At 40.9% G+C, this 23145-nt stretch overlaps 1 protein-coding gene across 1 annotated transcript in view; it reads left to right on the top strand.

Moving 5' to 3' along the window:
• The first annotated feature begins 7083 nt into the window (after positions 1–7083).
• Positions 7084–23145, top strand: part of ADAMTS20 (ADAM metallopeptidase with thrombospondin type 1 motif 20) — a 194942-nt gene continuing 178880 nt past the window's right edge. The window contains exons 1-2 of the mRNA XM_065932168.1: positions 7084–7174; positions 7755–8116. Of these exons, the coding sequence (XP_065788240.1) occupies positions 7084–7174; positions 7755–8116 (453 nt within the window). The remainder of the gene's footprint in view (positions 7175–7754; positions 8117–23145) is intronic.

Below are 23145 nucleotides of genomic sequence, written 5' to 3' on the forward strand. Positions count from 1 at the left end.
TTTCTAGATACATTGATTCAGGTGTTCTATTTCAACAAAAGCTCCCTTGAATCGTGACTTTAACAACTTTTTTTCTGTTCTTCTTTTTTTTTTTTTGTCTTCAGGGATGACTCAAAATACATGCATGTTGATTTCTAATACATATCTTTTTATCTTTTCCTCCCTAATCTATCCATTATTCTTTCCTTCTTTTCTTTTCTGCCACAATTTCCATTTCAACATGGTCACTTCCCTCAATTTTCTCTTAAACTGTTTTAAATTTTGTTTCAGTTGTGATGCTCCCCCCACTTCTTTTCTAAGTTTTGCTAGAATATATTTGATTTCTTCCTTTTATCTTTCTATACTGTCCCTGATTTCCTGTATTTCTCAAATCCTGTAGATTTGAGGTCTAATTTCAAAAGAAAACTCTTCATTGTTTTATACTTAATTCTAAAATATTTGGTCACAATTTCTATCTGCTCCATAACCAGATTTCTCTGACATTCTTTTTTCCAGTGGTAGGTAAATTTTGATCCTCTTTCCCAGCTTGCTTCTTAGAGTATATTTACATTTATTGTGGGCAGTCCTTACAAAGAAAAACCATCTTTGAACTAACTGAATTTTTCTGGACCAGCTCAGCTACTTACTTGTTGGGGTTGAGAGGTGCAGTAGCTTTCCAGTTACTTTCTGTCTCATCACAAAGCTTCCTGTAGCTCTGGCTTCCTTTTCATTGTTTGCATAGCCCAGTTCCTCTGCTTGTCTTGACACAACATGGTCTAGGAGAACTGCTGATGAACCTGCTCACATACTCAACTTTCAGTGCTTCATACAAGGTCTATAACTTTAAAAAAACAGGGTGAATACTCATCTTGAGAAAGTGTATTTTTCCCTCATATTACTTGATATAGGTGCCTGCCAAGCCTTTTTTTTTTTTCTTTGTGAATATGTTATTTATTCCTTTCCTTTATTTATTGGTTTGTGGTAACTGTTCTATAAGCTTGGAGTTACCATTAACCTTTGTTTTTTAAAGGAATTTCCAGAAGAAGGCGAATTATCCAAATTTATGCAGCAAAGTTCATCTTTTCAGTTGACTTTTCCTCCATAAATGAACAATATGAACTATGCCAGTCTTTAAAAATAGTGCATATGCATGTGAGAAATTCTACAAGAATAAGGAAAGAATGACCCAAAAGAATCAGAAGTAATAGTGCCCTTCACTCTTAGATGATTAGAAATTGTGTCTGTTCCCACTAAACAGACAGGAAAACCTTCCCATTCATAAGCATTGATGTACACAGGCAGGTCTTGTCTCTAAATAATTATCATTAATAATAATAAATAAGGGGAATAATTATCCCTATATTAAGCACTGCTTCACTGTTGCTTAATGCATTTTAAAAGTAGAATCAGAAAGGATCTAACTGCATCCCAGAACAAAGCTCAAGAAGATTTATAGGAATACAAACATATGTAGCACCCCAAAAGGTAATATTCACAATATTCACAAATGTAATATTCACATCCAATCAAAAATTATCAAGCACTCAAAGATGCAGGAAAGTATGACCAATACTGAGGGTAAAAAATCAATTTGTCAAAACTTGACTAAGAATTTTGCTTATATGTTAAAAACATACATCAAAAGAATGATTGCAACTGCATTCCATATGTTCAAAAAGTTGAGCAGAGGCATGCAAACTACAAAAAAAGACCCAAGCTAAAGGTCTAAACTATAGCTTGTGAGACAAAAGATACATTGAATAGGATTACTGTAAAATTAGGCATTGCAGAAGAAAAGACAAGTGAATTTGAAGACAGCAAAAAAATAAACCAAAATGAAACACAGAAAGGAAGAAATAGTATTTAAAGAACTGAGCCTTAAGCAGCTGTAAGACAATTTCATTCAATTTCATACACATATAATTAGAACCCTTAAAGGAGAAGAAGGAAAAATAAAAAAATACATTTGAAAAAAAAATGGCTCCCAAGTTAGCACATTTGATGAAAATGATAAACTTGCCGTCCTCAAAATTCAATGAACTCCAAAAACAAGACACAGAACAAAATCATCTCAGGGTACATCATAAACAATTCACACAACAATAGTGATTGAGAGAGAAAATCATAAAAACAGTCATTACAAAGATACCTATATACAGAAGATAAGGATGACATATCTTTATTGGCAAAACACTCAAGGAATAAGACAATAGATCAAAATCTCTAAATTATGAAAGAGAAAAAAAAAAACCTCAACTGAGACTACTATTACCAGAAAAAAAGAGAGAAGGGAATAGGAAACAAATAGTAGGATAACAGACTTGAAGGTAAACATATAATTATGTATAAATGGCATAAATATCATAATTAAAAGAGAGATGATAAGATTGGTTGATCACTTCAGTTCAGTTCACTCACTTAGTTGTGTCTGACTCTTTGTTCCCCCATTGACTGCAGCATGCCAGGCCTCCCTGTCCATCACCAACTCCTGGAGTTTACTCAAACTCATATCCATCGAGTTGGTGATGCCATCCAGCCATCTGATCCTCTGTTGTCCCCTTCTCCTCCCACCTTCAATCTTTCCTAACATCAGGGGCTTTTCAAATGAGTCAGTTCTTTGTATCAGGTGGCCAAAGTATTGGAATTTCAGCCTCAGCATCAGTCCTTCCAATGAACACTCAGGACTGATTTCCTTTAGGATGGACTGGTTTGATCTCCTTGCAGTCCAAGTGTCTTTCAAGAGTCTTCTCCAACACCACAGTGCAAAAGCATCAATTCTTCAGCACTCAGCTTTCTTTATAGTCCAACTCTCACATCCATACATGACTACTGGAAAAACCATCACCTTTACTAGACGGTCTTTGTTGACAAAGTAATGTCTCTGCTTTTTAATATGCTGTCTTGGTTGGTCATAACTTTCCTTCCAAGGAGTAAGTGTCTTTTAATTTCATGGCTGCAGTCACCATCTGCAGTGATTTTGGAGCCCCCCAAATAAATTTGTCACTGTGTCCACTGTTTCCCAATCTATTTGCCACGAACTGATGGGATCGGATGCCATGATCTTAGTTTTCTGAATGTTGAACTTTAAGTCAACTTTTTCACTCTCCTCTTTTACTTTCATCAAGAGGCTCTTTAGTTTTTTGCTTTCTGCCATAAGGGTGGTGTCATCTGCATATCTGAGGTTATTGATATTTCTCCCAGCAATCTTGATTCCAGCTTGTGCTTCAGCCAGCCCAGTGTTTCTCATGAAATACTCTGCATATAAGTTAAAAGAGCAGGGTGACAATATACAGCCTTGACATACTCCTTCCTTTCCCTATTTGGAACCAGTCTGTTGTAAGATTGACTGGTAATTTTCCCTAATTGTCTTGCTGCTGCTGCTGCTGCTGCTGCTAAGTTGCTTCAGTTGTGTCCGACTCTGTGCGACCCCATAGACAGCAGCCCACCAGGCTCCCCCATCCCTGGGATTCTCCAGGCAAGAACACTGGAGTGGGTTGCCATTTCCTTCTCCAATGCATGAAAGTGAAAAGTGAAAGTGAAGTCGCCCAGTCATGTCCGATTTCTAGCGACCCCATGGACTGCAGCCCACCAGGCTCCTCCATCCATGGGATTTTCCAGGCAAGAGTACTGGAATGGGGTGCTATTGCCTTCTCCACTAGTTGTCCTGGGTTGTAGAAATTTTAATATTAGTACTTACACAGCATTTGGTGATGGGGGATACTTCCTCAAATAGTCTGTTTATAGTTCTTCTTCACGTGATGCTTATAATCTAGTTTTGTTTGCAGACAAGTAAATAGACAATTAGAACATAGCTTAATAAATCCTTGGGAAGTGGAGCTTGTCTTTTTCTGTATACCTGTATATGAATACTGCAAATAAAAATGGTTTGAAAGTTATTAATTCAATGGCCACAGCTTGTACTATTTTAACTACAATAATGAAAAATTTCCTCATCTGCTACAACATAATAAAGAGTTTCTATTAAACAATTGTTCCTTTATAATAAAAAATTAAACAGCAACTATGGGGAGTCTCTTGGCAAACCCATTTTCTGAGCATTTACCATTTTCCAACTTTCTCTCCCTGTTAGGTCAGTTCTCAACTGGAGCCAATTTGTTTCTCTGGGGGCACATTTGACAATGTCTAGAAATATCTGGGGTTGTCACAACAGGGTTGAGAGACTCCTGGCATTGAATGCATAGAGGGCAAGGATACTGATGAACATTCTAAAATGTACAGGGCAGCAACTCTATAACTGTCTTCTTTTAAAAAGTATGGAATTTGAAACCAAAGAGATTTGAGTCTAACTTGATATGTGATCTGGGTTGAATTACCTAATTTTTCTAAGTCTCATGGGGGGAAATGCATAAATAAATAAGGTAACCTTTCTAAAGTCCCTTGTATAGTGTTTGGTATGTCAAAGGAATTCCAGAAGTGGTAGCTATAATTGTCCACATGGAGAAATGCCTGATTTAGATGGCATAGATTAGTTTATTCATGACATATTCACCATTAGGAAAGGAGAAAGGAAGAGAGACAAACAATGTGAGATAATAAAGAGAGATAAATAAATGTTGTGATATTCATCACAACAGTTCTAATCTGGAATAATGAAAAAACTCTGGTGTCAGGGTTTGTAGAAATCCAGTTTGTTACTTAGATACTGTGTAACATTTATCTTTTATAAAAGGAAAGAAATAATGCTCTTTACTAAACACTGTGCAGATTATAATGACATAAAATACATATCCCATACATCTTCCTGCTTCTTTAAAACCAGAAAAAAACAGTGCTGTTCCTAGGACATTGTTTCCAAAAACTTAAAGCAGATGGAAAAAAATCAAATGCTTCACTGCAAATACTACTTTGAATGACAAACATTCTGTGATGAAAATGAAATATCTATTTTGCCTGCAGTTGGCAGTCAGATAGTCAGTTAAACAGGTTCCGTTCTATTTTCTGTTATTTGTATGAAGGTAGGCATGGCACCTAGGCTTCCCAGGTGGCGCTAGTGGTAAAGAACCTGCCTGCCAATGCAGGAGATGTAAGAGATGCAGGTTCAATCCTAGGGTTGGAAAGACCCCCTGGCAGAGGGCCTGACAATCCACTCCAGTATTCTTTTTTGCAGAATCCCATGGACAGAGGAACCTGGTGGGCTACAGTCCATAGGATTGCACAGAGTCATATGACTGAAGTGATTTAGCATGCACACACAGGCGTGGCTCCTAAGGTAAAGATGCATTCAGAGCTGCAGGGCAATTGGAATGACTCTAAATTACAGTATACTAAAGGTAACCACCAAATAGTTGTGGGTCAAGTCCATTTTTGCTTTGTTTAGAGTAACAGTAGGATTAATTTAGAAAAACACCATGAGGAGTCTGTAATTCTGTGATGAATAAAAATGACACTTGTGAGCAAGGGGTAGATGAGAAGGGGATGGATTGTGGAAGAATTACCATCATCAAACTGGGTAATTTCCTTGGCAAAAGTAAGAAAATCTTCCTTGGACAAGACTTCCACATTTGTGGTGAACAGATGGACCAAGGGCATGCAACAGAGGCTTGTCATAAGAGGTCAACTCAGAGTGAACAGTATTTTCATTGTTGAGAGCACAGAGGAGAAAGGACAGCCAGGGACTCAATTGACAGTGTATTTCTTTATGTTTGTGAAGATTTATTCATCTAATTCCTTTATTTTTTATACTCATACTTTTTCTCTCTCTTGGTTGGATTTGGAGAATATCTGACCGCTTCCTCTTCTTTTTTTTGTTCATATTGGTTTTTGAGAGGAGCAATATGGAACCTGCAAATTAAACAGGTGGATTTGGGTAATGAGAAAGGAGTTCTGAAATGATGACACTTTTTGCTGCCACTGAGCTTTATCCAACTTAACAAGCCACACGATGACACAGCTGGATTCAGAGCTACAATAAATGCTGAGGAAGATAATTGTGAATACATGGGGCTCCTTGGGTATTTATAAACAAAGGGCATATGAATACTGTGAAACTACCTGCAGAAAGTCTCATAAAAACAATGGCCCACAGACAGGGGTAGATCCAAATTTTGTGGTGGCTGATATTCACATAATTTGGTGAGGCCCTTTATGAAAATTAGGTACAAAAATGAATAGTGAAATGAAAAAAAAAATAACGATGACTACCCTAACTTTGGAGACTGCGATCCTTGTTTTTGTTGTTGAATTTCTTTAGGTGATTCTCAGGAATTCTCCCCCAGAAGTGTTTGTAGATTGCGCCTTTGCTTTCCACTCTAATACTGAAACTCTCAATAATTCCTCGGGTGCACAAAAGGCCTTGCAAATGAGGCCTGGCCATTAAGCTTCATTGGTAGCATCCTCTGCCTACAAGATTTTCCCGCTGTAGTTCACTTTATCTTGTTTGAGACGCCTAACATTACCATGACACTTAAGTAACAGAGACTTTTCATCTGATGCTTGCCATTTCATTGTAAGAACTAAAACCTCACACACCTATCCCCTATCTGGACCTCGGCCGCGCAACTTGAGTCCTAGGCTTTACGGGTACTGGATGGTGTCCAATTGGGCCTTGGGCGACTCAGCACGCTGCGCGCCCACAGCGGGAGCCCGCAGGGACCGCACTCCGCGTGCGGCTGGGAGCTGGGGGCGGGCCGCTCGCTGGAGGGCGAGCCCGGGCCGCGCCTCCCGCTGATTGGCCCGGCGCGGCCCCTGGGGGCGGGCTCTCCCCCGCGCTAGCCCGGCCCGGGGTGGCTATCTTGGCACCGTTCCTGCTAGGTCGGCTGGCTTCCTCGCGCTGGGCTGGACTGGTGTGGAGGGCTTCTGAGGGCGGTGCGGGCGCAGGAAGCGAAGCGAGGCTGCGGAGAGCGAGCCGGGGGCTGCGGAGCTGCAGTGAGATGAAGCAGCGGCTCAGGGAGCGAAGACTGGCAGTGTGGCGCGACGGGCCGGCCCGGGGCCGAGGCTGCTGCTCCGGAGGCTGCTGAGACGCCGCGGCGGCCGGCGCGGAGAGCGGCGGGCGAGAGGGAGGAGAGGCAGCGGAGCGCTGAGAAGCCGGCGGGACGGCGGGCGGCTCGCGTTGGCCTCCCCGGTCGGGATCCCCCCGGTGGAACCATGCGGGTGGTCAAGTGGCTGACGGGGCTGCTCTACCAGCTCTCGCTCTTCATCACCAGGTCTTGGGAAGTTCACTTCCACCCCAGGCAGGGTAAGGTCACCGCGGGGCGCCTTCAGCAGCGAGGTGGGGCGCGGGCCAGAGGGGGCGGGAGGACGGAGGCGGGGGCAGCGACTCTGTCCTCTGGGGGGCCGTAGCCCTGCCGGGACTCTCGGCACTCTGGGATCCGTCAGCCCGAAGCATCCCCGGAGGTTGCGGCTGTGCGGAGTTTCTAGGAATCGCGCGCGCAGGGACCACGTCTCCCTTCGGGGACCACGCGGCGGGGGCGCGTGGGGCAGGATGGCGAGCGCGCCAGCGGGGCACGAGTTGGCGGCCACAGGGAGGAGAAGAGGGACGCGGGAAGGAGGTGGCTGCTGAGGACCCTGAATGTCAGCGTCCCTGCTTGGGGAGGGTGGAGAGAATCGGGGGTGTGGGAAAGCAGGCAGGCACACTCACAGAGCGCACGTGTGTGTGCGCGCGCGCGCTGGCCAGCGTGTGTCCATTTGTCGCGCCCGGCCGGGGCTATGGGGACCTGGGGCCTCGGCTCTTTGGAAAGGAAGTCTGGTTGGAGAAGCTCGAGGCTGGGAAGTTGGAAACGGATGGGGGCTCAAAGGCCGTATCGCTGTGATTGCAGAAGCCTTAGTGAGGACGCTGGCCTCCTACGAAGTGGTGACCCCCGCGCGGGTCAATGAGTTCGGCGAAGTGTTCCCGCAGAGCCACCACTTCAGCCGGAGGAAGCGCAGCTCGGAGAGTCTGGAGCCCACACCGTTCAGAACCCACTACCGAATCCGCGCCTACGGGCAGCTCTTCCAGCTGAACCTGAGCGCCGACGCGGCCTTCCTGGCTGCGGGGTACACCGAGGTGCACTTGGGCACCCCTGCGCACCGGGCGGAGGAGCGCAGCGCGGCGCCCCCAGACCTGCGCCACTGCTTCTACCGCGGCCAGGTCAATGCTCGCGAGGACCACACAGCCGTCTTCAGCCTCTGTGGAGGCTTGGTAAGCGCCCTGGGGTCCCTTAGCGTTTTCCTGGGATCCAGTTCAGTAAGCAGGGCATTGGCTTTTCCCGAGTGCGCGGTTGGTGGACCCAAGCTATCAGAGTGCGCCTCCAGAGGGGTTAACACCTAGATGAACCCAAGCCAGAGGCCGCTCCTTCCTGCAGGGGGAGAAGGGTATGGAGGATCAGCCTGTCCCTCCCTGCTGGGCACAACTGACCCTTTTTTGCAAAGCTGTGAGAAAAAGTGTCAGATGCTGAGCTAGTCGGGGAGGCAGGCAGGGCTCTCTGCCCTGACTTGAAGTGCGGTTTCCAGCAGGAGGGCAGGCTGTTTCACTTACACATCCATGCTGGACTCTCTGTTGAGGCCAACTCCCCTGAATTTACTTAAGTATGTTCTTTGAATGAAGAATGATAGAAGAAAAAGAGAATGAATATAGGGTTTGAAAAGAGTTGGTTTTTTTTTTTTTTTTTTTTTTTTTGCTAGTGTGGGGATAATCATTAATTTGTGAATTACAGGATAGGGAAAAGGTTGAATCTGTCTGTTTAAAATGTACACTTAAAAATGTAGAGCATCTACAAAGATCTGGTGCCAGCAAATGAGAAATGATTATTAGAATGACAAGAGTAAAATATGTGGATTTTGTAAAAATCTCATTGTAGAGAGAGGAAATAAAATGAAATATTGGATTCTGTGTTTTATTTGTTTTTCTCCGTCCAAAACAGAGATTCTAAACCTTCTTTTTTTCCCCCCATCAACTTTTTCAGCATTCTAGAGGAAACCCAGATCCTCCTGTCAGCATAATTTTACTGTAAAGTAGCATACATGTTCTTTAATTGGCTCCCTTTTAAATACTAACAATAAGCAAAATGTTATAAGTATTAGAATTTGTGATGTCATAATACTTTCTTCTTTATTAATGCATTAAGTAATATCTATTGGGGAGAAGACTACCTACTTCTATACTTTTGTGGTGGTAAGGAGAATAAATTATCCAGATCGTTTCATATTGCAGTATTTTAGTGTTGAAGTAGCTATTGTTTTGGGGCTTCCCTGGTGGCTCAGTGGTAAAGATTCCACCTCCAATACAAGAGACACAAGAGATGAGGGTTCCATCCTTGGGTTGGAAAGATTCCCTGGAGAAGGGCATGGCAACCCACTCCAGTATTCTTGCCTGGAGAATCCATGGACAGAGGAGCCTAGAGAACTATCACCCATGGGGTTACAAAGGGTCAGACACGTCTGAAGCAGCTGAGCGCCAATGCACAGCTATTATTTTGTTGCTAACAGAGTCACAATGTCTGTAGTTTCCCCTGCAATCATAATTGAAGGAAAGGCTAAGTATCAGAGGTTAGGGGAAATAAAGATGTAACACTTTTCTACCCTAGTTCACAGAACCTTTAGTTGTGAACGCTTAATGTTAAAACATACATGAACTTACTTCATGTAAGTTTGTGTTCAAGAAGACACTAATAATTTGGCTACAGGATTCTCTCCAAGTATTCTGGCTTTTGTTGGTCAAAATTTAGAAGAGTTTCAGAACATCAACATTATTTACTTTTTGATGAAGTAGAAAATTGGTAACAGTTCCCTCTAGGCCAAATGTAATACTTCCTTTCAGGTTAATTGATGTAAGATGTCTTTCTGGGTGTGAGTATTGGTTATTACTAAGTAGATTTGGAATGTCTGTTTGTTCTTTCCCTGCTATTATCTTAGTGTGTGTGTGTATATATATGATATTACATATATATATCTCAAGATCATACAAGGAATGCCTTCAACAGTTTTCTTTCCTGCTATAGATAAATGTAAATTTATCTATATAAATAGATAAATTTCTATTCTCTGGGGATCTTCCCAACCCAGGGGTCGAACCCCGGTCTCTCACATTGCAGATGGATTCTTTACCAGCTGAGCCACAAGGGAAGCCCAAAATAATAGCTAATATCTGCTATAGTACTAATATCATAAGTGAAAAAAATCAAAGAAATGTCACTAATCTCATTAGTGATTCATACTTATAATTGGTCCTCATCACATTTCTAAAAGATTTTTAGATCCTGGTACCGCTAGTTATTTGCTGTGTTACTGGAAATTTTCTATCTCTGCCATGACTGATGTCTTCCACACAGAAAAAGAAAGTGAGATAAAGCTGAGTTATGTAGGTATGAAAAATATGTTTTTAAATGTTAAATCAAATTTAACTCTGATAATATCAATACGTCTATCAAAAGCAAAGTACATACATAAATCAAATTAATAACGCAGGATAACTAGACAACTGTGTCCAAATTGATGAAATGATAGGAAAGGGTGAACTTCTGTTAAGACTTAAAAACATTTTCAAAAAGGAGATGCTGAAAAATAATCTGAACTACACCAACATTATGAATCAACATGAATGAATCAACATTCCTAATAACGTTTCCCATCTGGACTTTTTTCCATGCCTTAAATACTAAATCAAGAAAACATATTGACCATGGCAGGTTTCTGGTAGTAAATCTATAGGCTTTAGAGTCCATTTGTTATAACACCAGATTTCTTTTTTCAATCTCAGATTAGTCTTTAGATCCAGATAAAGTTGCATTACCCACAACCTGAACCAGCTGAGTTTTTGCAGATCCACCTTGAGGCAATGTCCAGGTTGTCAGTAATGCTCCGCTCCTGCTCGCTTCCCAGCTCATCTCTAACTTTGTCTGTGTGCTGCTGCAATGATCCAGCTTTGATCTCTGTCAGTCCATTAATGGCTAAAGTTGAGATTTACTGAAGGATATTTAGAGCGAGTCTTACTGAGGTTCTCTTTTTGTGGTTGCTCTTTGCTTTTAGTTTTGCTTTTAATCAAGAATAGATGTTGTACTTAATCAAATGCTTTTCCTAAATATCTTGAATGAGTGAGACTTCCTCATTTTTTTTCCCCCACTGATGTTCATTATCTTGAACATTGCTGGATTCAGGCAAATATTGACCATTGATGAAAATGACCTCATACAGGGTCATAAAGTGTTCTGAGGCCTATGTATTGCTTGAGAGGAGGGTGGGAAAATCATATTGTCCTCTAGTTCCTCTGGCCTCCAATGTCCTTTGTGCCTTGGTCTCTCTGCATTTTTCTGACACCAGCAGCTATATCCTGAGCCTGAGAACTTCTGGCTTTTCTTTGTTCAGTTGGGTTTCACTGACTCATTCCCTCCTGGGTTCTCTCTAGTGCTGTGTATCCCTGAGTTCTGGCTGCAACACCTGTTTGATTTCTTGTCTGCCTGGTGCATTGTGCAGCTCTCAGGGTCACTTAACTCCTGTGCAGTGCTGTCCCCATGTAAGGTGGTTTGGTGATGCTATCGGTAATTTTCCAGATCCCACTAAGGGTCTGAGACCCTCCAGGGCATGGGGACTTGATTCCTTCCCTTGCCAGACTCTGCCATGCCTCTTAGTTCAGTGTGTATGTGAGAGGGCCTTGCAGAGAGAAATCCCTCCCCGAATCCTGTGTAGCACGCTGAAGCACTTATCTTGGCAGTCCCCCTGGACCATCTAACTCACCTTCTGCCTCCAGACCTTAACCCCCCAGTAGAAGAGTCAGCGCACACGCCTCCTTCCAACTGTTTCCTTTGCACCAATCCTTCTTTTCTTCCTGGAATCCACTAAGTTCTCCTTTCATGTCTCATTCACTTGATTTGTTCCCCTTCCATCTTCTCACTTGAAGTAGCATCTGCCCTTCCTTTCTCTGGTGGCTGCTGAGGAACTTGACTTTTCGAGAAAGGGAATAAAAAACAAATTACTATTTTCCAAACACCTCTGAACATACAACCTTTAAAAAAATTGACACCACAACATATTTATTGATTCCTTTTAGTTGCTGGTGTTGCAACTCAGATATATGAACTAAAGCTTTCTTTTAATTTCTATATAGCTATATTTCCCCTACTTCTGGAAGTCTTAGGTTTTACATGTTTTCTTTTTCACTAAACCGCTGAACCATAACTTGTATTGTTTAGTTTTCTTAAGTGTTTTGGGCCCAAGAACCAGAAGGGGCTATGAGTCTGCCAGAAATTTTCTTTGTTTCATGTGGGTATAACTTTTGCTTTTCTAACCTTACCTTCCCTGTAATCTTTCTTTCTCATAAGTATAAGGATTTATCACATACTCAAACATTTCTGACTATTTTGATGTTTCTAAAATCTATAGTAGATATGAAAATAGAGACAAATCATAAAGTTATCTATAAGCAATATAATGGCTAATCAAACTCTGTTTTTAGTTCATTGATAAAGTCACAGACTATATAGTTATCAGGCCTTAATGCCCCTAGATTCAACTCCAGATTTTTTTTTTCATGGTCATATTATCTATCTTCTCATAATGTTGATACACAGTTTCCAAAGTAGAGGTCAGTATTCCATAATATATAATATTCGGGGCATATCCTTGTCAGGATGGCATCTGTAAATTGTACAGAGATGTTCCTGACAACCCCTGTCTCTCTACCAGCTCTCTTACATTACCTGGTGGGTCCCCTTCTTCCAGAGGCCCTCAGGGACTAACCCGACTGCCTAGACAATTAACTTCACTGTTTCTTGGTGGGATTTGAAGCGATGCAGTCTTTTTGGTTGAAAGAAACAGTTTCCAGATGTCATAAAACCAGACGTTGCATCTGGCTTTTACAGTATTCTCACGGAGTAGCTTGCAGCGTCTGTGTGTACTTTTCTGAAGTTTCTCATGTGAACCATTCTGCAGCATGTCAGACACTAATGCCCTCTGATGACTGATTATTGAGGTGCTGTAGTCACTCCTTGTTCAGACAGGAAATAACTGCATGGAAACTATCAATAGTGTCTTTACTGTGTTCTGTCTTCTTGTAAAACTTTTATTTTCTAAAGTTTCTATTTGCTCAGAAGCCATATAGCCTTAGATCATTACACATGCTATTCTGTATTTTTTTGTTGGTAAAATTCACAAGGACCCCTTTTATTTATCCGCATACTCAGTTAAATAAACAACAATAGGGAGAATTTCTTATGGCTCTGCCTTTAACATTGTAGTCTTAGCCTAGGTCCTCAGATGGCAAGGTGGGGTTAACTGGGGAAGGGTCTGTGTTAGAGAAAGGGAGAGAGGAGTGGAGTCTGAAACCGGTGAAGAGAGGATAGCAGTGTTGGATAGAAGTACCCCAGGCTGCAGGGCAGTCTAAGCAAGGTTCAGCAAAGCTCCCCCTCAAGACTCTTTGTCTGGCAGAGGAATCCCTTGCCTCCTAAGAGGAAGTTTCCTCGCCATAGCCAGGCCACATTTGGTTACTGACTGAATGGGTGCATGGGAGATATTGCTGGGGCACAAGCATGATGGATTTCAAAGCCTACCGTGGGAGTCCTTAGCTAATTATGCTCAGCCTTCTTGGCCACCACGTAGTGACATCAGGCACACACACACACACACGCACACACACATCCACTCAGTGAAATAGTCTGTTAAATGCTGTTAACAGAGGCATACAAAAGTGCTGGGTGAACTTTGAGAAAGGCGCGAGTAAGAGTGTTATAAGACCTAGGCTGTAGGAGGCTTCTCAGCTGGATTTGGAGGGATGACTAAACACTTGGGGATGTGAAAATTCAAGGGCTGCTTGTGGGTCTCTGCTGCTGAAGCGCAGAGTGGCTTGTGGAGTAAGGGAGAAAATTAAGGTTAAGTTCAGATTAAGGCTTGGAATGTATTATGAGAGAGTGAGGGCTTGAACTGTGGGTGGTATGTTAGTCCAGTGTGTTAGAAGTGGTCTCCCCTTATGCGCATTGTGCAGGGAGCAGAGGCCCTGAGAAGACCTCCGTTGTGGAAGGACGACCCCTGTGTGGGCAGGGGAGGGGAGCCGCTGGAAGTAATGTGGTTGCAGTGGCGAGAAGCGTGGGTCCCTGTGGGCAGTGCACATGGAGACCAGTGTTTCTCAGCTGGGGCAGTTCTGTCCCCTAGGGAACATTGGCAGTGTCTGGGGAAACAGCTGGTGTCACAGCTGGGCAGGGGGCAGGGGAAGCTAGTGGCATCCAGTGCAGAGAGGCCAGATATGTTGCCAAACATCCCACGATGCCCAGAACAAGGAAGCATACCAAAATGTCAATGGTGCTGAAGTTACGCAACCTTGAAGGAGACCTATTAGAATTTTGGACCAGAAGAGCAGTCAAAATATATGGTTCTAGTGTCTCGTGACTTAAATGACTGAGTGATCCTATAGCCATTAACCAAGAAAGTCAATACCAGGAGGAGGTGGCAAGAAAGAGATACTTATTCGAGAAACATGTTTGATTTTACCATAGGTTTAATCTTCAGAAGGATTTGAGTTCATATTTACTCTTCTCTTTGTCTAGCATGTCCTTTTCCTAAAACTCCTACTCATTTTACTAGAGCCATCCCAAGCCTTCCTTTCTTTGCCCTGATCTTCTCTTGGAAGAGCTGACCAGGCCTACCGTCATTCCACCACCAGACCTTATAATCATCATATATGGAATTGTGGTTATCTGTCCACATTTCTGTCATTTATAGATTTTAAGTAAGAGAATGAGAGTTCTGTTTACTTTAGCACCCAGTATAGCATATAGAAATTGTTCAGCACTTGAATGAATGATCTAAAGCAACTTTTATTTATATGTTCCAGGTAATTCGGTTAGCTGTTTTCTGGAATTCATTGCGAGAAAATTATTTTATCAATTCTAGTTGAAATACTTGGACATATTTAAAATTTTTTTCATATGGATAGAAACTTTTTCAGATATCCAAGTCAATTGTGTTCCATTTATTACTTCATTTATATGGCTTGGAGAAGGAAATGGCAACCCACTCCAGTATCCTTGCCTGGAAAATCCCACGGACAGAGGAGCCTGATGGGCTGCAGTCCATGGGGTCACAAAGAGTCGGGCTTGACTGAAACACTAACACTTATATGGGCTTACACTGCACCTTTGTTACTTGTGGCTTTATTTCTGTTTATCTTGTAACTGCTGTTTCCCATAATATAATGTTAATTAAGCTGTCCATTTCATACTAATATTTAGAGGAAGAAATAGATCATTCTTTTCAAACGATCCTTATCAGCCCTTTCTAATGTACCAGCACTGTTATATATGACATACAGTCGTGTCCTCATTACAACAGCAGTAAATCTATTAATTAAAAATACTCACGAGTTACATAAATGCTTTATTACCATAGTAACAGAATTGGAAAGGCATACCTAACCTCTTGATTCCCTCAGTCCAGAGGTGACACACACCACTTCTGTGTACATTTTGTTGATGAAAACTTGTTGCCTGGCTCTGCCTAGATGTCAGGGGCTAGAAAATGAGCAACGGTGCTATGCCTATGAGGAAGAGAGGAGAGTAGATTCTTGTGATCACCAACACTTTTCACTGTAAGCTGTTTTTCTGTACACCAAGTATATCTTTGCTTTTCTCTTCTTACACTTCAAATGTGTTTATATTGTCTATAAGGAGACAAGCCTTCAGGGGCACTATTTCTGCTCATATGCAGGATCTCTGGGTAATGCACGGTCTTGGCCATAAAGTTCAGATGTGGCTCCTTGTGGTTTAGCAATTACTGAATTAAAAGGTAAATTATCTTCACCACCCCCAACACAATATATAGCATGACTGTAATTCAAATTTTAACTTCCTACAGAATGTTGGGGTAATTCTGAGGGTCTGTAGATTATTCTACAATGAAAGTGTCCAGGGCTTCTTTAGTCTAGGCTCATGTATCTTGGACAATGTAATCTCGAAAACCAGGTTGACTTCTGATGGGAAGTCAAGTTTTGATAATTGCTTCCAATTAGTTTCCTATGACAGTTACCAAAACCTAAAAGGCATTTACATTAAATCTGTGAACTCCAAGACTTTTCTATGAAGAGAAGCAAAATACTGAATTCTCATCTTACTGGTAAACCAAATTCCAACTGTATTAAAGAAGTATTGGTAGAATAAACTTACTGTATATTATAATTGTTAGAGAAAAATGTAAAGGGAGACATAACGAGTGATAAATATGATATTTGCTTAATAATGGAAGAGTACCATATGTCAGAATAATTGTAAAGAAATTGAAAATTTAAAGTGAAACTAGGAAAATATATGCTGTAAATATGACAGATGGTCTGGCAGGTATACGATATGTGTCCTTCTAGCTATTATATATATAATACTTACATATAAATCTTTGTTAAGTAATACTACTTTATAATGTTTTGATGGTAGACCATGAACATCTTTCCATTATACATCTATGGAGTAGTTCTTAATCATTTCTTATTGTTGTAATTTATAATTTGTTATAATGACTTTAGGCCTTATGTCTTCACAGATATTTTAGTAAGAGGTTGGGAGAGACTTTTCTGAGGACCACTACCCAGACCCCACAAGAGTATGGCCATTTCTTTGACAGTTCTCTCTGCTTCTAGTGAGTCCACGTGACTTCAAACACATCTTAGTGCCTCCAGGAAAGAGAAATGTTACAGAATTTCCGCCTTGTTAGTGATGTCACTGGGATACTGTTTATATAGCTGAGTCATTTGACTGCATGAATCTTGGGTAGATGGAGGCCAGAGTCTGTCTTATATTCTTAATCCTCATGGGTCAGGATGTGGTGAGAGCATTGTCTTTTTCGGTGAGTATCAGCAGTTCACACTGATGAGTATCTCATGTTCACACTGGAGATCTGTAATTGTCCTGTCGAGTGGGGAATAAAGAATGCCAGCAGAAAACTAGCCAATCTGATCACATGGACCACAGACTCATCTAACTCAATGAAACTAGGCCATGCCATGTGGGGCCACCCAAGACGGACAGGTCATGGTGGAGAGGTCTGACAGAATGTGGTCCACTGGAGAAGGGAATGGCAAACCACTTCAGTATTCTTGCCTTGAGAACCCCATTAACAGTATGAAAAGGCAAAATGATAGGACACTGAAAGATGAACTCCCCAGGTCAGTAGGTGCCCAATATGCTACTAGAGATCAGTGGAGAAATAACTTCAAAAAGAATGAAGGGATGGAGTCAAAGCAAAAACAACACCTAGTTGTGGATGTGACTGGTCATAGAAGCAAGGTCCAATGCTGTGAAGAGCAATATTGCATAGGAACCTGGAATGTTAGGTCCGTGAATCAAGGCAAATTGGAAGTGGTCAAATAGGAGATGACAAGAGTGAATGTCGACATTCTAGGAATCACCAAACTAAAATGGACTGGAATGGGTGAATTTAACTCAGATGACCATTATATCTACTACTGTGGGCAGGAATCCCTTAGAAGAAATGGAGTAGCCATCATGGTCAACAAAAGAGTCCGAAATGTAGTACTTGGATGCAATCTCAAAAACGACAGAATGATCTCTGTTCATTTCCAAGGCAAACCATTCAATATCACAGTAATCCAAGTCTATGCCCCAACCAGTAACGCTGAAGAAGCTGAAGTTGAACAGTTCTATGAAGACCTACAAGACCTTTTAGAACTAATACCCAAAAAAAGATGTCATTTTCATTATACGGGACTGGAATGCAAAAGTAGTAAGTCAAGAAACACCTGGAGTAACAGGCAAATTTGACCTTGGAGTACGGAATGAAGCAGGGCAAAGTCTAATAGAGTTTTGCCAAGAGAACGCACTAGTCATAGCAAACACCCTCTTCCAACAACACAAGAGAAGACTCTACACATGGACATCACCAGATGGTCAACACCAAAATCAGATTGATTACATTGTTTGCAGCCAAAGATGGAGAAGATCTATACAGTCAGCAAAAACAAGACTGGAAGCTGACTGTGGCTCAGATCATGATCTCCTTATTGCCAAATTCAGAATTAAATTGAAGAAAGTAGGGAAAACCACTAAACCATTCAGGTATGACCTAAATCAAATCCCTTATGACTATACAGTGAATGTGAGAAATAGATTTAAGGGACTAGATCTGATAGACAAAGTGCCTGATGAACTATGGACAGAGGTTCCTGACATTGTACAGGAAACAGGATTCAACACCATCCCCAAGAAAAAGAACTGCCGAAAAACAAAATGGCTGTCTGAGGAGGCCTTACAAATAGCTATGAAAAGAAGATAAGTGAAAAGCAAAGGGGAAAAGGAAAGATATACCCATTTGAATGCAGAGTTCCAAAGAATAGCAAGGAAAGATAAGAAAGCCTTCTTCAGCAATCAATGCAAAGAAATGGAGGAAAACAATAGAATGGGAAAGACTAGAGGTCTCTTCAAGAAAATTAAAGATACCAAGGGAATATTTCATGCAAAATGGGCTCAATAAAGAACAGAAATCGTATGGACCTGACAGAAGCAGAAGATATTAAGAGGTGGCAAGAATACACAGAAGAACTGTACAAAAAAGATCTTCATGACCCAGTTAATCACAATGGTGTGCTCACTCACCTAGAGCCAGACATCCTGGAAAGTGAATTCAAGTGGGCCTTAGGAAGCATCACTACGAACAAAGCTAGTGGAGGTGATGGAATTCCAGTTGAGCTATTTCAAATCCTAAATGATATGTTGTGAAAGTGCTGCACTCAATATGTCAACAAATTTGGAAAACTCAGCAGTGGCCACAGGACTGGAAAAGGTCAGTTTTCATTCCAATCCCAAAGAAAGGCAATCCCAAAGAATGCTCAAACTATCGCACAATTGCTCTCATCTCACACAGTAGTAAAGTAATGCTCAAAATTCTCCAAGCCAGGCTTCAGCAATACATGAATTGTGAACTTCCAGATGTTCAAGCTAGTTTTAAAAAAAGACAGAGGAACCAGACATCAAATTGCCAACATCTGCTGGATCATCGAAAATGCAAGAGAGTTCCAAAAAAACATCTATTTCTGCTTTATTGTCTATGCCAAAGCCTTTGACTGTGTTGATCACAATACACTGTGGAAAATTCTTTAAGAGATGGGAGAACCAGACCACCTGACCTGCCTCTTGAGAAACCTGTATGCAGGTCAGGAAACAACAGTTAGAACTGGACATGGAACAACAGACTGATTCCAAATAGGTAAAGGAGTATGTGAGGCTGTATATTGTCACCCTGCTTATTTAACTTCTATGCAGAGTACATCATGAGAAACACTGGGTTGGAAGAAGCACAAGCTGGAATTAAGATTGCCGGGAGAAATATCAATAACTTCAGATATGCAAATGACACCACCCTTATGGCAGAAAGTGAAGAAGAACTAAAAAGCCTCTTGATGAAAGTGAAAGAGGAGAGTGAAAAAGTTGGCTTAAAACTCAACATTCAAAAAACTAAGATCATGGCTTCCGGTCTCATCACTTCATGGCAAATAGATGGGGAAACAGTGGAAACTGTGTCAGACTTTATTTTTTTGGACTCCAAAATCACTGCAGATGGTGACTGCTGCCATAAAATTAAAAGATGCTTACTCCTTGGAAGGAAAGTTATGACCAACCTAGACAGCATTTAAAAAGCAGAGACATTACTTTGCCAGCAAAGGTCTGTCTAGTCAAGGCTATGGTTTTTCCAGTAGTCATATATGGATGTGAGAGTTGGACTATAAAGAAAGCTGATCACTGAAGAATTGATGCTTTTGTACTATGGTGTTGCAGAAGACTCTGAGAGTCCCTTTGACTGCAAGGAAATCCAACCAGTCCATCCTAAAGGCGATTAGTCCTGGGTGTTCATTGGAAGGACTGATGCTGCAGCTGAAACTCCAATATTTTGGCCACCTCATGCGAAGAGTTGACTCATTGGAGAAGACCCTCATGCTAGGAGGGATTGAGGGCAGCAGGAGAAGGGGACGACAGAGGGTGAGATAGTTGGATGGCATCTCCGACTCAATGGACGTGAGTTTGGGTGGGCTCTGGGAGTTGGTGATGGACAGGGAGCCGGGGCATGCTGTAGTTCATGGGGTCGCAAAAGTTGGACACGACTGAGTGACTGAACTGAACTGAACTGAACCAGAGGAGAGAAGACCCATCTTTTCAAAAACTTTGCAATGAATTTTCTGCTATAGGCTCCTGGGGCCACTCACATGTTTTTTCTGTCATCTGTTCATTCATTCAGTGTGTGCTTGTGTATAATACACCATTTCCTAGGCGTGATTAGTGGTGTAATAGTGAGGAGCTGTCAGGGGAAAAATTCTTTTGCATTGAACAGAGCACCCTAAAGTAAAGATAAATCTCAGAGTTAATCTTTATCATCTTTTATTATATAACACTTATACTTCGTTTAGAGTAAAAAAGAGTGGCTGTAACATTTGTGGTTTTAGTGTAGAGTTTTCCGTCCTGTATCAAATTGACTCACTTTCAAAACAGTTATTGACATTATTTTAACACATACTGCCTTTCTAAGGAAGTTAGGTGCCGGGCCATGGTAAGTTTCTTTAGTCGTGGTGCCTCTTTGCAACCCTATGGCCTTAGCCCTCCAGGCACTTCTGTCCAAGGGGTTCTCCAGGGAGGAATACTGGAGTGGGTTGTCATGCCCTCCTCCAGGGGATCTTCCTGAGACCCAGGGATCAAACCCACGTCTCTTATGTCTCTTGCATTGACAGGTGGTTCTTTACCTCTAGTGCCACCTGGAAAGCCCAGTGACATCATTTTAACACACATTGCCTTTCTAAGGAAGTTAGACAGATAGAATTATTTGTTTGTTTTATAAGTTGTGGAACTGAGGTTTGAGCTATGAAGTGGCTTGCCCAAGATTCCATGAGTGCAAAGCGAGGATTCAGACTTCCTTATTACAAATAGGGTCAAAGTGATTTTCACATGACTTAATGATTAAAGATTGAGAAACTAAACATTTTGACTTCATGGTATTAATTACCAGTGATTCAATCCTTAAATAAAAATCCAATTTTTTTTAATAGTTGGGAGCAGTTTGTTACTAAAATTTATTCTCAATATTGGCTCTAATTGTCTTGTTCAATAATACCTCATTTTGAACTAGTTCTATAGTTGCCAATGTTAATGTGATTAGCTGTAAGTTTTTGGGAAAAGAGTCCAAATGGTTTATATTTTGTGCTTGTTGTTTTTACCCTTTAATAAAATCTGAGAGTACGTTATTGTTTGTGGCCGCAGTACATGTGCTTGCCATGTTATTAGAAAAAAATATGTATGAGTGAATGTGAAAATAGTGAAATAGAAACATTTTGGAAAAACAATTGTGTGATAATCTTCTAAACATAAAAATTTTGGCCTGTGAGAGCAAATTAAAACTTGTTGTATAATCACTTACTGCCTTTCAAAACAGTGTGGCAAGTAGCAGATTATTGCTTCAAGAAATTTGGACCGCCCTTGCTCAAGTGAAAGCTAGTTATTCTGCTTTTAATGGTCATCAAAAGGAAGAGTTTGGAATTTGATTGGCATTTCTCATGAATCAAGTTGCAGTGACTCTCTGTACATAGGCAGTTGCTAAAAATACAGCATGCTCTAAATATAATTCTATGAGCCACCTGTTTTGTTAAGTCTTCCAATGCCTTACCAGGTTCCTTTCCAAGTTTAAAAAAAAATTAAGTGCTTCATTAGGAGCCTTTAGGCAAAGCTCTTGATATTTTTATTCTTTGTGCAGAAAGTCGTCTGCAGTGGAGTGGTTTATAGGAAAATTGTTGGAAGCAAAATACTTCCTTCACTGATAAATACGGGTAACCCCCTTTGAGGACAATTATTTTTTTCTTGAACTAATACTTTTAAAACATGAAACTTTGTTGAAGAAAAGACGTTTGAGTTGTAAAGTCAGTATTGTTATTAGCAGGGTAGTGTTCTAGGGGCTTTCCTAGTGGCTCAGTTGGTAAGGAAACAGCCTGCAGTGCCGGAGACCGGGTTCCATCCCTGGATTGGGAGGATTCCCTGGAGAAGGGAATGGCTACCCACTCCAGTATTCTTGCCTGGATAATTCATGGACAGAGGACGCTGGTGGGCTATAGTCCATGGGGTTGCAAAGAGTCAGACATGACTGAGCAACTAACACTTCTACTTTTAGAGTGTTCTAGCATGACTCCAGGAGGTACTAATGGACTTGATACAACCATATTCACCTTTCACATGAGAATGAAAGTTGGACCTGTGTGTGGGTTTATTTGAACATTACCACTAAAGTACCCCAGACTAAAATTTTGATCCAAAAGGAATATAAAATAGTTTCCAAGATATAGATATTTTCAGCATTGCTTGAGAAAAATGTGACATTATTCAAAACACTTCTGGGATGAGTAACAAGCCGCCTCATGTCTATTTGTATCTTTTACCAGGATGCTATCACATTTTCCCTCCTCAGCATGCTTTTTAAAATAGGCAGAAAGTGATTTTTCATTATGGGTCCATTTACTCAGGTTTCAGAAATAGTCTGTTACTTCTAAGTATAGTTAATTATTTTTCTGGGAAGGCAAAGAATGCTAGAATTCTGGTATGTGTTGAAAATAAGTGATTTGTAGTTGTGTTTGAAAAAAAGCACTGGTAGAATGAACGAAATATGCTAGAATATAATATACTAAGAAATAGATGAATTTGTTATATATATACCTATGTATCTTTTCTACTTATAGAATGTCCATATATCTGATGAAATTTCATTTATATTAAGCCTTTAAAATATGTATTCCTAATATATTTGTGCATTATGTTACCAAGAATGCCTGAACATTTAAATTTTTAACATTGAAAGAAATCATGCTATATCTCAGCCAAGTCCCTAAACTATTGGAACTTAAAAGTATAAGTTACAATTTTTTGAAAATTTTAAGAAAATTGTAAGAAAAAAATAAAAGATCAGTAATGTGTATATATGGTGTGGGGAAATCAGGTACATTATCATGTTACAAAAATGTTTATTTCTATAGATATGTGTTGAGTGCCTGCTATGTCTCAGGCAATGGTTTAGATTTTGGAACTGTAGAAATAGTAAAGACTTGGTTACTTTTGTGTGGTAATAATTATGAATGTAGAGAAGAACTTATGACTATAATTGCCTGAATCATTTAAATAGCTTTGAGTGACTATTCGGTTAAAATAGTGACTTAAAAATGTTATTAACAATGAAATTTAAAGCAACAATTTCAAAGTTATTATCCCTAAATAA

The sequence above is a fragment of the Muntiacus reevesi genome, chromosome 4 (assembly GCF_963930625.1).
Source record: "Muntiacus reevesi chromosome 4, mMunRee1.1, whole genome shotgun sequence".
In the NCBI taxonomy this organism is placed as follows: Eukaryota; Metazoa; Chordata; class Mammalia; order Artiodactyla; family Cervidae; genus Muntiacus; species Muntiacus reevesi.